The sequence below is a fragment of the Mustelus asterias genome, chromosome 12, assembly GCF_964213995.1.
Source record: "Mustelus asterias chromosome 12, sMusAst1.hap1.1, whole genome shotgun sequence".
Lineage (NCBI taxonomy): Eukaryota > Metazoa > Chordata > Chondrichthyes > Carcharhiniformes > Triakidae > Mustelus > Mustelus asterias.
The window spans coordinates 11,709,919-11,724,568 of record NC_135812.1 but is presented as its reverse complement, the minus strand read 5'-3'; the positions used below and the strand labels follow the sequence as shown (position 1 = coordinate 11,724,568).

At 40.7% G+C, this 14,650-nt stretch overlaps 1 protein-coding gene across 2 annotated transcripts in view; it reads right to left on the bottom strand.

Annotated features, from left to right (window-relative positions):
• Window positions 1-14,650, bottom strand: part of nlk2 (nemo-like kinase, type 2) — a 148,693-nt gene that overhangs the window by 71,239 nt on the left and 62,804 nt on the right. For both annotated transcript variants that reach the window (XM_078224740.1, XM_078224741.1), the window contains exon 3: window positions 2,159-2,214. In XM_078224740.1, the coding sequence (XP_078080866.1) occupies window positions 2,159-2,214 (56 nt within the window). The remainder of the gene's footprint in view (window positions 1-2,158; window positions 2,215-14,650) is intronic.

Below are 14,650 nucleotides of genomic sequence, written 5' to 3'. Positions count from 1 at the left end.
TTTGATTTTTTAAAAACACTGCCAAGTTTTGTTTAAATTCAAACTAAGTAATTCTGTTATTAATCAAGGCATTACCATAGGAAATGAACCAAGGAGTGGTTCTCCCCCAAGATTTTGTTTAACTGAAGAAGTTGCAACATGTGGACATGCTTTATTTGCAAAGCCATGCTGTGGAGATGCCGACGTTGGACTGGGGTAAGCACAGTAAGTCTCACAACACCAGGGTTAACACATTGTCTGTACCTTTAAGACTTGATGACCTGTAAAGACTCGCATTCTAACCATTATCTTGTAAATGGAGTTTGTGTCTATATATGCCCTGTTTGTGAACACAACTCCTCACTCATCTGAAGAAGGAGCGACACTCTGAAAGCTTGTGCTACCAAATAAACCTGTTGGACTTTAATCTGTTGTGAAACTTCTTACTCTGTTTGCAAAGGACAGGGCCCTATGTATAAAAATATGTAGCTTCTAGTATGTGCAAGTGAGCCGTACTGCAAACTCAACTGATTATCTTAAATTGGTTGTTTACGCTAATCACGGTCAGAGTTGTTTAGCAAGTGTTGCCCAATTGCAGAATCACATCTAATGTTAGATACTATGTTCTGAGTCTTGCAAGCTCAGGCTGATTTAGTATGGTCAGTAATGTCTGTTGGGAACAGCTAAAGTGGCGTACTGTTTGAAACAACCCACCAATCTTTGGGACGTATGGACTACATACCTGGCATCACAACAACACCAAAACCCATTTACCACATTACTTATTTGTTTGGTAGGGAGACCATCTTTTTGGCTTGAAGGCAGCATCCTGTTTATGGAGAATGCCACTTGAATTTCTACTGCATAGTTTCACCTTAGCTTCCCAGAGTAATTTGAGATTGACTGGGAACTTTTCAAGACTGAAAGTGGTAGCCTTAGGCCAACGAGTTTACAAGCTATACAGTGAACAATGGTCTGATTGGAGTAGTCAATGTACCGCAGGATAGTATCGATGTACACAAAAACAGAATTATACTGAAGTTTGGCAGTTCATTATTCCCTGGTGCATTCCCCATGGCAACACCTTATCAATCAGTCTCCATTTGCCAATCAATCACCCTCTTCTCATGCAACATTAATTGTTGTTTCCTTTGAGATTTGGTATTCTTGTAAATCTGTCCTGATGAGTGCAAGATGAAATGCTTCAACAGAATGTCTCTTTTTTTTCAGCAATGTTCTGTACTACCAAGCGGCATTTCCAACCAATATTCATTAAAACATGCCCAATATATACTGGGAAATTGTGCATTATGACAATTGTTGTATATATTGTTTATTCCATATTAATAGGAGTCAGTCCATGCTGCTAATTCACTAATCAAATGCTTTGGCCTTTTAAGCTGACATAAGTTTGTTACTGACCTGTATATTACTATTATTAAAATCAAAACCTGTGCAATAATTGTTATGACCTTTCACAATTTCTTCCAGTCGGTGATGATCTCAACATACTTTAAATAATGTCATAGATTTATACCCTAGCTTTTGATTTGTGGAAGTTTAAATGCTAAAATGTAAATACATCATGGAATATGAAAACGTGAATACAACTCTACAATAATCTAAAAACAAATACACAATGGGTGGCCAAGTGGACTTGATTGGCTCCAGAGTGACATCTCATTTCAGCGGAGAAGCTCTTGTTCAGGAGTTGGACACTACCTTTCGTGTTGAAGACTTCCCTCTCAAATCGGATAAAATGCGATGAGGAATATAAAAATATAGTACTAACCTTATCCCATCCAAAATACATTCGAGTTATCTGTCTCTGCATAAAAAAGTATTAGTCACAATTCAACTTGAATAAACCATGATTCAAGAGCACCAGTAGGAACTGATAGTTTGCCATTGGTCTTTTGGATCTCACCGCTTGTAAGAATTATGAAACAACATTTATAAGCAAGTGATCAGAGAAACAAAAATTAACACTGAATATTTTTCCAATACTATGGTTCAAAGAATAAAACATGCATTGTTTCTCAATATTATGGCTCACACAATAGAACATGCATCAGTTCTCTGGCAATGCTTTCCAACAAAATGCTAACTTTACATTAACGACAACCATCTAAGAGACTTACAGTAATTTCAGAATTATTAAATTTGACTGTTAGGATACATTTCCTCAAAGTAGTCAATGTGTGGAGGTTGGAGTATATCGAGCGCAGAGAGCACCTGAAACAAAACAGAAAAGGAAATTAGTGTTTATTGATGTATGGATGTTCAAATAAAGATTACTGATTAAAAGCAAACAATAAATGGTCTTGTACTGAAATAATAGGTTGCTTAAAATTTGGTAATCAAGAACATCTAAATGGAACAGAATTCTTATGGCAAAACAGCTTGAAGTCCTCAAGCTTCACTTTTAAATCTGGCAAGTCTAATACAGAAGAGAACACAATTTGGTTAGTTAATACTTTTAAGTACATCATGGCATAACAGCATACTTAAATTATCACCCAGTACCTAGGTGGCACATAAATAAGTAGGATTTGATCATGCAATTGTCAGGTTGTTATTGCAATGGAATTTTCCCCCTCATCCAGCTGTCACAATGATGGAGAATAAAACCTGGAATTATACATGGAAATAGTGGAGTTTAGAAAACGACCTGAGATTTATATTTTTAAAAAAGGACACATCCCATCCACCAACAGAAACAGCAGCAGGGAGTTTGTCAAGGAACAATGGAACCCCTCCTTGTGCTTCCAGATGAGGTATTTGTAAAATCATCCAAAAAACTGATGACCATCTCTGCAAAGACAAAGGAACGTAACGACTATCTCATCTCAAGGACCAAGGGTACAATTGCCTAGAGGACAGTGTGTATCCTGGGTCTCCAGTTCAATTACACAAAGATGGAGGCTAAAAGCTAGCCGAGGGAGCTGCCCAGGGCATGTATGCATGCATCAAGAGAAAAGCAGCTAGAAATTGCCACATTGAAAGAAATACAGTAACTGAGGCAGAGCCCCTGCAAAAATAGCCAGCTTTTGCAGGAACTTCTAAAACTCGGACTGAGAAAGTCGATCAACTGGGAGGAGGATTGCAGCTGGGAAAAAGAATCAAAAATTCTCTGCCAAACCACAAAACACCTGAACCGAAGAATCAACTATTCGGCAGCAGAAGTTAACTACTAGAATGGACCTGTATCGGTTGTAATGCTCAACATCTACTCTTCACAACTCAAGGACTGTTCCATATAACCTTTTACTCGTATTTACTATGGGATTCAATTCTTACTTCTAATCCATATGAATGTAGATGGATGCATGTATTTTAGCATTTCTCCTTACCTTTTCAGCAGTTAGTAAATTTACTCTATTTTAACTCGAGAGCCTGGTCGAATTGGCTTATTTTTAAAACATTATTGGGTCTGGAAAAACTATCCAAGGAAAAGGGAAGCTTGCTAGTTTAACTTGTTACGTTTGGCAGGGGGTGAGTTACTAGGAGCCAGTAATCCTTCCTCAATTGGGTTTGTACAATTTGGGGATGGACAATCCAGCTGGATGGACAAATCGAGGGATCTCGTCTTGATCATTGATTTTTGGGGGTCATCTGGGGCAGGTCTTTATAGTATCAAAACTGCAGAAGTACAAATTAGGATGTTACTTTTACCCATTTTCAAACTTGACCCGAAGGAAGCTCGCTGTCTCTGTTGCGTTATTTTTGTCCAATTTTGGGAGTTTCAAGTTGTCCTCCCAATTCTCAAGTTAGGAACTGATTCAGACCAAGATAAGAGTTTATGCATGCTTAGCTTAAAGAGCCATGAACACTGACTGTTTTGAGTAGACATTAGTCTATGAGATATTCAATAATGTGAAAATCCTACACAATTCTAAATGACTGAACAATGTTGAGATAAATGAGTACATTCTTAGTTTGGGACTTTGAAAAGCTTGACTTACATCCAACTAGTGCTATGAAGATAGTAACCAAAAAATGGAAAATTGCAAGAAACTATAAAGACTAATTTTTAATTATGTATTGACAGTTGCATTGTAGCTTAATGATGTTTTAGATCTCAGTATTAATTTATGTCACAGCTATTCCTGACACATCTCCCTTGGATGCAGTTAGTGGACCTCCTGTTAGCGACAAATAGTACTGCTCAAAATAAAATGTTTTAGAACACGTAAAAATTGAGGTCACAATCTGAAAATTACTTTCAGCTACATAAGAAGCTTTTAAAAATAGCAAGCCAACTCATTCTAATCTGTTGAAAACAGTTTTTTGGAAGAGTAGAAAGCAATGGCTTTCAATTCTGTGCAGTTTTCCGGTTTCCTCCCACAGTCCGAAAGACGTGCTGGTTAGATGCACTAGCCATGCTAAGTTCTCCCTCAGTGTACCTGAACAGGCGTCGGGGATTTTCACAATAACTTCATTGCAGTGTTGATGTAAGCCTACTTGTGACACTAGTAAATAAACTTCAAACCTCATGGTCTTGACCATGATGCTTGCAATAATTAATCACTGGAATACATGTTTTAATCAGCCCAGACTAACAGGTTACACCCTTAAACAATGGAAAATGAAGCCTTTAGTGGACTAAAAGGTTTGGTAGGCTGCGACTAAATCTGCTCATGAAACTCTACCATCCATTCATTCCACTTGTCACAGTACTAAATGCTCTTGGCACCCTTCAAAACATGTATTTTTTTTAAAAAGCAGAACAATTGAAAACAATAAAGAAAGGCTTATTTTGGTTAATACATTCCCACAATTCAGATTTCGAACTTATTTCAAATATTTGCTATAGAATTTTTAAAAAAGATATATAGATTAGCATGATTATTGTCGCACCCAAAATTCTGGCTCTTATCAGTACAGAACCAACTGCAATTAAGAGAAAAGTCTGATTTCAATCATTGTACTTTTGATTATTAGCTGGGTATGTTTCCCCAAACAAGTTCGCTGCAATTTATGAATAAAACTGTAACAACCACTTGTTTCCCATGCTGAAAACAATTAACTAGTATGAACATTGTCCTGGAGTAATAAAAACAAACCTTGAAGTTATCAGCATGGACTGTTTAGAATACATCAGAGCAACTTTCAACAACTGCACATACTCCATTTACCATAGAATCCTTACAGTGCAGGTGGCCACCATTTGACCCATCAAGCCAGCACCAACAACAATCTGACCTATGCCCTATCCCCATAACCTCACATATTTACCCTGCTAATCCCCCTGACACTAAGGGGCAATTCAGCATGGCCAATCCACCTAACCTGTAAATCATAAGGAGGAAACCGAAGCACCCAGAGAAAACCCACGCTGACACGATTTGCAGTCACCCGAGGCAGGAATTGAACTCCAGTCCCTGGCGCTCGAGACAGCAGTGCTAACCACTGTGCCGCCATGTTGCCCAGCTCCTCCAGATGCTTAGCCACATTTGTATCAAGCTAAGACATTTAGCATCAAAACATAAAATATGGAAGGGCACCTAATTGCAGTGATTATATGAAAGATACCCCTAAACTCCCCATTAGGAGGGATAGCAATTCCTGTGCAAGTAAATTTTAATAGCAGTCTTAATGACTGTCAAACTACCCTTTTGCCTACGAAAATTAATTTACAAGTGTGGAGTCACATTCCTCAGATCTTAATTACTGCAGATTTAAGGAAATATTCAAAAACATTGATTTCAATTTTTTTTCTTAGCCTCTTATCTCTCCATCCCAACTTTTGTTTTCCTCTGTACATGATTTGTTAGTAAATTAGGTATTCAAACTTTTGCTCCCCGTTTCAGATTCTGCAGACCCCCAAAAACACTCTTCATTCTAATTGGCTGAGGTACATAGTTGCTTACCCTGTTCACATAGATCAAGTTCCCTTTTGGAGTGCCGTGCTCTTATCTGTCTAATTATTGCAAGTTCAAGAGCAAAAGTCCAAAGAAAATCTGTAGGTGTGCACAAAATCTAGGCCATTATATTCATAAAAAGGAGAAATGACAGCCCATTTTAGCACAAGGCAGACTGGGGACATGGATTCAAATCCTAATTTCTCAAAAGCACACGCCCAACCTATTTCAGATTGCTACCAGAGTGAAAACATTGGAAGAGCTGAGCTTAAATAGTCACGGGAAAACACTATGCATCAGTAGCTTGTTGAGGAATGGGGGAAGAGGGAACATTAAGTTTAAGAACAGAACATACAATTTTTCAAAATGGATAAAGATAGGTGATAACTAAATAGATGTATCAAGTCTATTTAATGTCAGAATGGAAACCTTTTTCTTTTAATCTAAATTTTGCCTTCCCTCGTAACTTTACTTGTTTTCTTGAAGATGGTTACTTACAGTCAGGCACAATTCCATAGATGCAAGGAGAAATCAGGAGCTGATCAAATTATAGGCCCACAATCAATAGGTTGAGCAATTTGTTTGGAGCTCACAAAAATAATTAAATAAATTTGCATTTAATGCTTTCAGAGTCAACTCCAGCAGTCCCTTCTAGGACTGCTAAAAGGTGGTTATAGAATTCCACTGGGCATGACTTCTGCAGTACCCAAAGGAATCCCAAATTGGCATCAGGATCCTATGTATATCATAAAACCCCAGATTTCTCAAATTAATGAAACTCTTGCTCGATTCCAGTGGGAACCTTAGTTATTCATTTCCTACCATGGACGTCAAGAGTAACACAATGTCAACTCTTTAAAGCAATTTTGATCTCATTGCCTCTCCATTCCACTCAAAAACAGTGGGAGTAAAAGAGATGAAAATTGAGCCTATGGACACTACAGAAGGTTTTCTGGACAGAAATCAAGAGCAGGAAACCTAGTTGATACTTCTCAGTTCAAGGATACTGAACCCAATTATAGCAACCCCTAGCCAAGATGAGCTAATTAAGTTCCCATTTAAAATGTGAGATTTTCCTAGGCTGTATGGATCACTACCCTAGTTAGTTGACCTACTGAGCGCTCCTGCTTTCAGCTGTATTATCCAATATGTTATTCAAAAATAGAATAAATGCTGAAATTTATGTCCAATTAGGGACATGCCAACTTCATATACTCTGCATGGGAATACAATGTATCTGTCAGCTTTCAAGACAGGGAGAATCCCTCACAATCAACAACCTGTCGGTTACTACTGACCAGAAACTGCACTGGAGTAGTCATATACTGTGGCTACAAGGGCAGTACAGAGGCTAGGAATCTTGTGGTGAGTAACTCACTTCCTGACTCACCAAAGCCTGTGCCATCTGCAAGGCACAAGTCAGGAGTGTGATGGAATACTTTCCTCTTGACTGTTGCCCCAACAACATTCAAGAAGCTAACACCATCCGGGCCAAAGCAACCCACTTGATTGGCACCCCATCAATAAACATTTACTCCCTCCACTACTGCCACACAGTGGCAGTAGTGTTTAACATTTACAAGATGTCTATAGGAACTCAGCAAGGTTCCTTAGGCAGCAACTACCAAACCAACGACTGCTATCATCTAGAAGGACAAGGGCAGCAAAGTTACAGGAACACACCTGGAGATCCCACCTCCCCCTGGTGGCAATGGCAAATTTAGGGTGGGGGACCGAACTGCTAAATCTTTAACTCAAACTGCCATAAATAAAACTGTTGCTAACTCTTAGTCAAAAAATTGTGCTATAAAATGTATCTATATTTATTATAACAAGTAAACTATAAAGCAATAGCGGGTAATATCAACTTGTCACCAATGCCCAGATTCAATTAAAACGTTGTACAGGAATTTTATACTGCCCTTGAATATGACAAAAAACTTGAGCATTAATGTTGGCTGTATTATGCAGTACTATAATAATTTTATGCAAGAAAGTTAACCATGGAAAGTAAAGATTCTGTAAATTTTCTGTCAGTTTCTAGCAGTATACATTAAGCAATGTTCAAACCTCTTCTTTAAAAAAGTGCTCCTGGTTTTCATATTTTTTAAGCAGAATGAAACCACAACGATTGGTTATTTATTTACAAATGCAATAATCTCTAAAAACATTTGTTTCTCTTAAGCCTTGGATGATTTGATTGTGCATAGCTGGGTGGAATTCAACAAATTAATGTCTCAAACAATAAACATAAGCAACAAAGTTGAAGATAAATCAGAGCAGCACTAAAAGGATGAAAAACACTGCCATCCCACGACAGGCAGCAACAATGTTAGGTTAATGGAGATCTCTTTTTCAGGAGTAATCACGACAGTTGTTGGGACACCCAAACAACACATTGTATTGGCATTCTAGATTATTCAATTTTCCAAAACCTAACATTGCTGTTCAAAAATCATTTTATGCGCTAGATTGCAACAAATGCAAATGAGTCTGCTTCTGCATATTAAATAGCTGAAACGGAAACTCCTTCAAGTAGTGCTGACTTCCAAGCGCAGTCATGTAAACAAGACACCAGTAGCAAATGTTCAAATGGTATATTCACAACGTTGCACATATCAGTTATTTTCCCGTCACTGTTATTACTTAGAATTCTCCTGCAGGGTGCATGTACTGGAACTCCAGAGACCAAAAGACGAGATGAGCAGAACTGCAAGTGCAAAAAGTGGTTCTGTGCAACATTATAATACTCTTAACTGTGTGACTACCAAGTCCCCTAGCAAAGTTGTTCATGGGATAAACTGACATGTACAATAAAATACTGGACTCTTGAACAAAACAGCACAGCTTCCAAAAAAGTACAGTTGGAATCCTAAGCTTTCCTTGACACAAGTGCAAAGAGCAGCAAAACTTTATCCTTTATCCTATGCCTCATTTTCAATTGGGGAGACAGTGACTTAGTGGTATTGTCACAAGACTAATAATCCAGAGGTCCAGACTAATGCTCTAGGGGCAAGGGTTCAAATCCCACCACGGCAGCTGCTGGAACCTAAATTAAACAACAAATCTGGGCTTGAAAGTTAGTTTCATGGTCACCATTATTGAGACCATCAATTGTCATAAAAACCCATTCAGTTCACTAAAGAAATCTGTCGCCCTAGTCTGGTCTACAAGTGACTCCAGATCCACAGCAACGTGGTTGACTCTCAACTGCACTCCGAAATCTGAAATGGCTCTAGCAAGCCATTCAGCTCAAGGGCAATTAGGGATGGGCAACAAATGCTGGCCTTGCCAGCGACACCTACATACCACAAAAGAATAAACACTGCCTATAAACAACTTTGCAGCAAGTACTTAAAAGCTGAAGTACTGACCATTAGGTGTTTAAATGATCAAATATGATCACCAATACCAGCAGAAAAACAAACCGTCAAGAAACTGGGAGGAAAACTGACCGAGATGAAGCAGTGTCTCAACAATCCACAACTACTATGTAAAGAATTGCAGTTTGGCTGACAACTAATCCATTAATTATTCAAATGAGGAAGTATGCATAGAGAACAATACAAGAGATCACGGATGGCCTTATCTATGAATGACACGGTGAGTAGCAAGGCCAAGTTTGTGAAAATGGTGAGAGGAGTTTTTGTTGAGGGAGAGATTAAGGCACCAAAGTGAGATTTGATGAGAACAATTATGCAATAAAATGTCCCAAGGTACTTCACAGGAACATTATAAAACAAATACGACAGAGCCAGTAAAAGGTTTTAGGTCAGATGATCAAAAGCCCAGTCAGAGATAGATTTTATGGAGCATAGTTGGAAAGCGAGGTTAAGAGACTAAGGTTTACGGAAGAAATTCACAGTTGAGGTCTAGACAACTGAAGGCACAGTCACCAATGGCAGAGCAGTTAAAATTAGGGTATTTGAAAAGAATTAAGGGAGCACAGATATCTTGGGAGTTGTGGGTTTGGAGGAGGCAATTAGAGATAAGGGTGGCAAAGCCATGGAGGAATTTGAAACCAGGGCAGGGAATTTTAAAAAGAAGATGTTGTGAGACCAGGAGCCAATATAGGTCAGCAAGTACAAGAATGGTAGGGAACAGGACTTTGTGCGAGTTAAGATACAGGCAAAGCTTTGCGTGATCTCAAGTTTATGAGGGTAAAATGTGGAAGACCAGCCAGGAGTGTGATGGAATGACCATGTCTGGAGACTGTTTTGGCAGCATGAGCTGAGACAATGGTGAAGATATGCAGGTAAAAATAATTAGCCCTGCATGAACGTGTGGTTGGAACATGTGGTTCAGGGCCAAGTATGACACCCAGGTTGCAAACTGTTTGATTTAACTGTTGGCAGAGAAAATGATGTAGTCTGGACCTAGGAATGGAATAAATGGCTGCAGCCTTCACCATGCTTGATTGGAGGTCTCTGCTCCAAAATCGAGGGGATTTTCACAGTAACTTCATTGCAGTGTTAATGCTAGCCTACTTGTGAGACTGCTAAATAAACTCAAAACTGCTCATCAAGGAATGAATGTGTATAAGCATCTGAATTTAGCAACAATGAAGATGACCCGGGATGGATACAGAGAGTGTGTGAGGGTAAATTGAGAAAGTTATTAGAGATGGCTTTATCTGTGATTGATACAATGGGACTAGCAAGGCTATTTTAGATGGCAAGATCAAGAGAATAGCGATGAACATGGGTTGGGAAGTTGGCTAATTTATTAGTGTCATAAGACTGGAGGATAGCAAATGTTGTCCCCTTGTTCAAGAAGGGAGTAGAGACAACCCTGGTAATTATAGACCAGTGAACCTTACTTCTGTTGTGGGCAAAGTTTTGGAAAGGATAAGAAGAGGTAGGATTTATCATCTAGAAAGGAATAATTTGATTAGGGATAGTCAATACGGTTTTGTGAAGATTAGGTCGTGCCTCATAAACCTTATTGAGTTCTTTGAGAAGGTGACCAAAGGTGGATGAGGGCAAAACAGTTGATGTGGTGTATATGGATTTCAGTAAAGCGTTTGAAAAGGTTCCCCAAGGTATTTTTTGCAGAAAATACAGAGGCATCGGATTGAGGGTGATTTTGCGGTTTGGATCAGAAATTGGCTAGCTGTAAGAAGACAGAGGATGGTGGTTGATGGGAAATGTTCATCCTGGAGTTCAGTTACTAGTGGTGTACCGCAAGGATCTGTTTTGGGGCCACTGCTGTTTGTCATTTTCATAAATGACCTGGATGAGGGCGTAGAAGGATGGGTTAGTAAATTTGCGGATGACACTAAAGTCGGAGGAGTTGTGGACAGTGCAGAAGGATGTTGCAGGTTACAGAGGGCTGCAGAGCTGGGCTGAGAGGTGGCAAATGGAGTTTAATGCGGAAAAGTGAGAGGTGATTCACTTTGGAAGGAGTAACAGGAATACAGAGTACTGGGCTAATGGTAAGATACTTGGTAGTGTGGATGAGCAGAGAGATCTCGGTGTCCATGTACATAGATCCCTGAAAGTTGGCACCCAGGTTGATAGGATTGTTAAGGCGGCGTACAGTGCATTAGCTTTTATTGGTAGAGGGATTGAGTTTCGGAGCCATGATGCAGCTGTACAAAACTCTGGTGCAGCCGCACTTGGAGTATTGCGTACAGTTCTGGTCGCCGCATTATAGGAAGGATGTGGAAGCATTGGAAAAGGTGCAGAGGAGATTTATCAGGATGTTGCCTGGTATGGTGGGAAGGTCTTATGAGGAAAGGCTGAGTGACTTGAGGCCGTTTTCGTTAGAGAGAGAAGGTGGTTAAGAGGTGACTTAATCAGAGGCATACAAGATGATCAGAGGATTAGATGGTTTTAGGGTGGACAGTGAGAGCCTTTTTCCTCGGATGGTGATGGCTAGCACAAGGGGACATAGCTTTAAATTGAGGGGTGATAAATATAGGACAGATGTCAGAGGTAGATTCTTTACTCAGAGTAGTAAGGGCGTGGAATGCCCTGCCTGCAACAGTAGTGGACTCGTCAACATTAAGGGCATTTAAAGGGTCATTAGATAAACATATGGATGATATTGGAATAGTGTAGGTTAGATGGGCTTTAGATTCGTTTCACAGGTCGGCGCAACATCGAGGGCTGAAGGGCCTGTACTGCGCTGTAACGTTCTATGAGTAGGCTAACATTAACACTGCAATGAAGTTACTGTGAAAATCCCCTAGTTGCCACAGTCCGGCGCCTGTTCGGGTACACTGAGGGAGAATTTAGCATGGCCAATGCAGCTAACCAGCACGTCCTTCAGACTGTGGGAGGAAACCGGAACACCCACACAGACACGGGGGGGGGGGGGGGGGGGGGGGGGGGGTGGGTGGGGAGAGACGGGACGGACGACATGACAGTGACCCAAGCCGCCGTGCAGACTCCACACAGTGACCCAAGCCGGCAATCGAACCCTGGTCCCTGGTGCTGTGAGGCAACAGTGCTAACCACTGTGCTGCCCATGCCACTGTGAGTTTACATGAAGGAAAAGATTAGGGACAAGAGGGCAGTGAACTCAGAGCACAATGAGCTGAGATGGAGGCTGAAATCACCAAGGATGAGGAGTTCTAAAATTATTTTTACTGGCTTTCAAAAATAGATACAGTAAGAAGTCTCAACACCAGTTAAAGCCTATATTTGGTAGCACGAGCTTTCGGAGCACTGCTCCTTCATCAGGTGAGTAGAGAGTTGGGTTCACAAATAGGGCATATATAGGCATAGACTTAATTGCAAGATAATGGTTGGAATGAGAGTCTTTACAGGTACAGACAGTGCGAGTGGAGAGAGGGACAATGACAGGTTAAAGAGGTGTGAATTCTCTCAAGCCAAGACAGTTAGTAGGATTTTGCAAGACCAGGCCAAATGGTGGTGGACTTTAACTTGGTATTGAGATTTCTTACTGTGCCCACCCCAGTCCAACGCCGGCATCTCCACATCAAAAATAGGTAAGGAGTAGACAAACAAATTACAATGATGTAATTTCACGCCCCAGTAAACAAATGAAAATGGTGTAAAACAGGAAAAAAAATTCAAATTAACAATCGACGGTGATTAACTCTTTAAAAAGAAAAAAAGCTGCCATTTACGATAACATTTCTCAGTAGATCCTCTTGCGATATATTTAATCTTCTCCAAATAAAGAAAAGACATCAAGTCTTCATAGAATCATAGAAACCCTACAGTGCAGAAAGAGTGCACCGACCACAATCCCACCCAGGCCCTACCCCCATATCCGTACATATTTTACCCGCTAATCCCTCTAACCTATGCATCTCAGGACACTAAGGAGCAATTTTAGCATGGTCAATCGACCTAATCCGCACATCTTTGGACTGTGGGAGGAAACCGGAGCACCCAAAGGAAACCCACGCAGACACGAGGAGAATGTGCAAACTCCACACAGACAGTGACCCAAGCCGGGAATCGAACCCAGGTCCCTGGAGCTGTGAAGCAGCAGTGCTAACCACTGTGCTACTCTAACCAATATGAAGTAGTGAGTGGCTTGGGGACTTCCAAGTTAATAAAATCCATCTGTGGGCCATTAGTGAAGTGAATGCAATGACGTCTGCCTTAACCTTACTCAGACTGGCCAGTTCAGATGGGACTCCAAATATGGTTATCAAAGGACGGAGCTGCAAGTCAAAACCTACAATTTTGGAGAGAGAGTCCAAGGTGGCTGACCAAAAGCCAACCAGCTTTGAACACAACCAGAACACGTGGGTATGATCTGCAGGGGCAAGTGAACACCTGTCACATTTGTTGCCCGTGTTAGAAATCATAGAAACCCTACAGTACAGAAAGAGGCCATTCGGCCCATCGAGTCTGCACCAACCACAATCCCACCCAGGCCCTACCCCCATATCCCTACATATTTACCCGCTAATCCCTCTAATCTACACATCCCAGGACACTAAGGGGCAATTTTAGCATAGCCAATCAACCTAACATGCACATCTTTGGACTGTGGGAGGAAACCGGAGCACCCGGAGGAAACCCACGCACACACGAGGAGAATGTGCAAACTCTACACAGACAGTGACCCAAGCCAGGAATCGAACCCAGGTCCCTGGAGCTGTGAAGCAGCAGTGCTAACCACTGTGCTACCGTGCCGCCCAAGTCTTGGAAAAAGACTTGCTAATTCTGGCCTTAAAGTGAATTCTGTTCAGAACTTTAAATTGAAATAAGTATATCTGAGCATAGGAGAAAATTGATTTGAACCCAATGAGGGCCTCATCCCACCTGTTGTCAGCAAGATCAAGGCAAGCTCAGCTTCCCAGTCATTTCTTATCTCGTGGCGAGAGGGTCCAGAGGATAGCATGAGATCATAGTCTTGAAATAGAACCATTACGCAAATGAGGTAGTGACAAAATACTTTCCAATAATGTATTTAGAGGCAGCTGAGGAAAGGATGATCAATGAAAGTGAAAATGAAAATAATGGTAAAGACTATTGAGGCAAGTTAAATTTAGTTGCAAGCATGCTGAAACCAGCAAAAGTCCCATCAACAAACAGATCAGGAAAGCATCGAGTCCCTTAGTCAGAAGCGTAGTGGAAGACAAGCCCGGCTACATCAACGGGGACAAAGTAGAAACGGTCAAGAGCTTCAAGGTTTTAGGTCTCCAGATCCCTCTATGCCAACGCTATAGTTAAGAAAGCCTAGCGACGCGTCTACTTTCTCAGAACATTAAGGAATTTTGGCATGTCAGCTACGACTCTCACCAACCATTGCAGATGCACCATAGAAAGCATTCTTTCTGGTTGTATCACAGCTTGGTACGGCTCCTACACTGTCCAAGA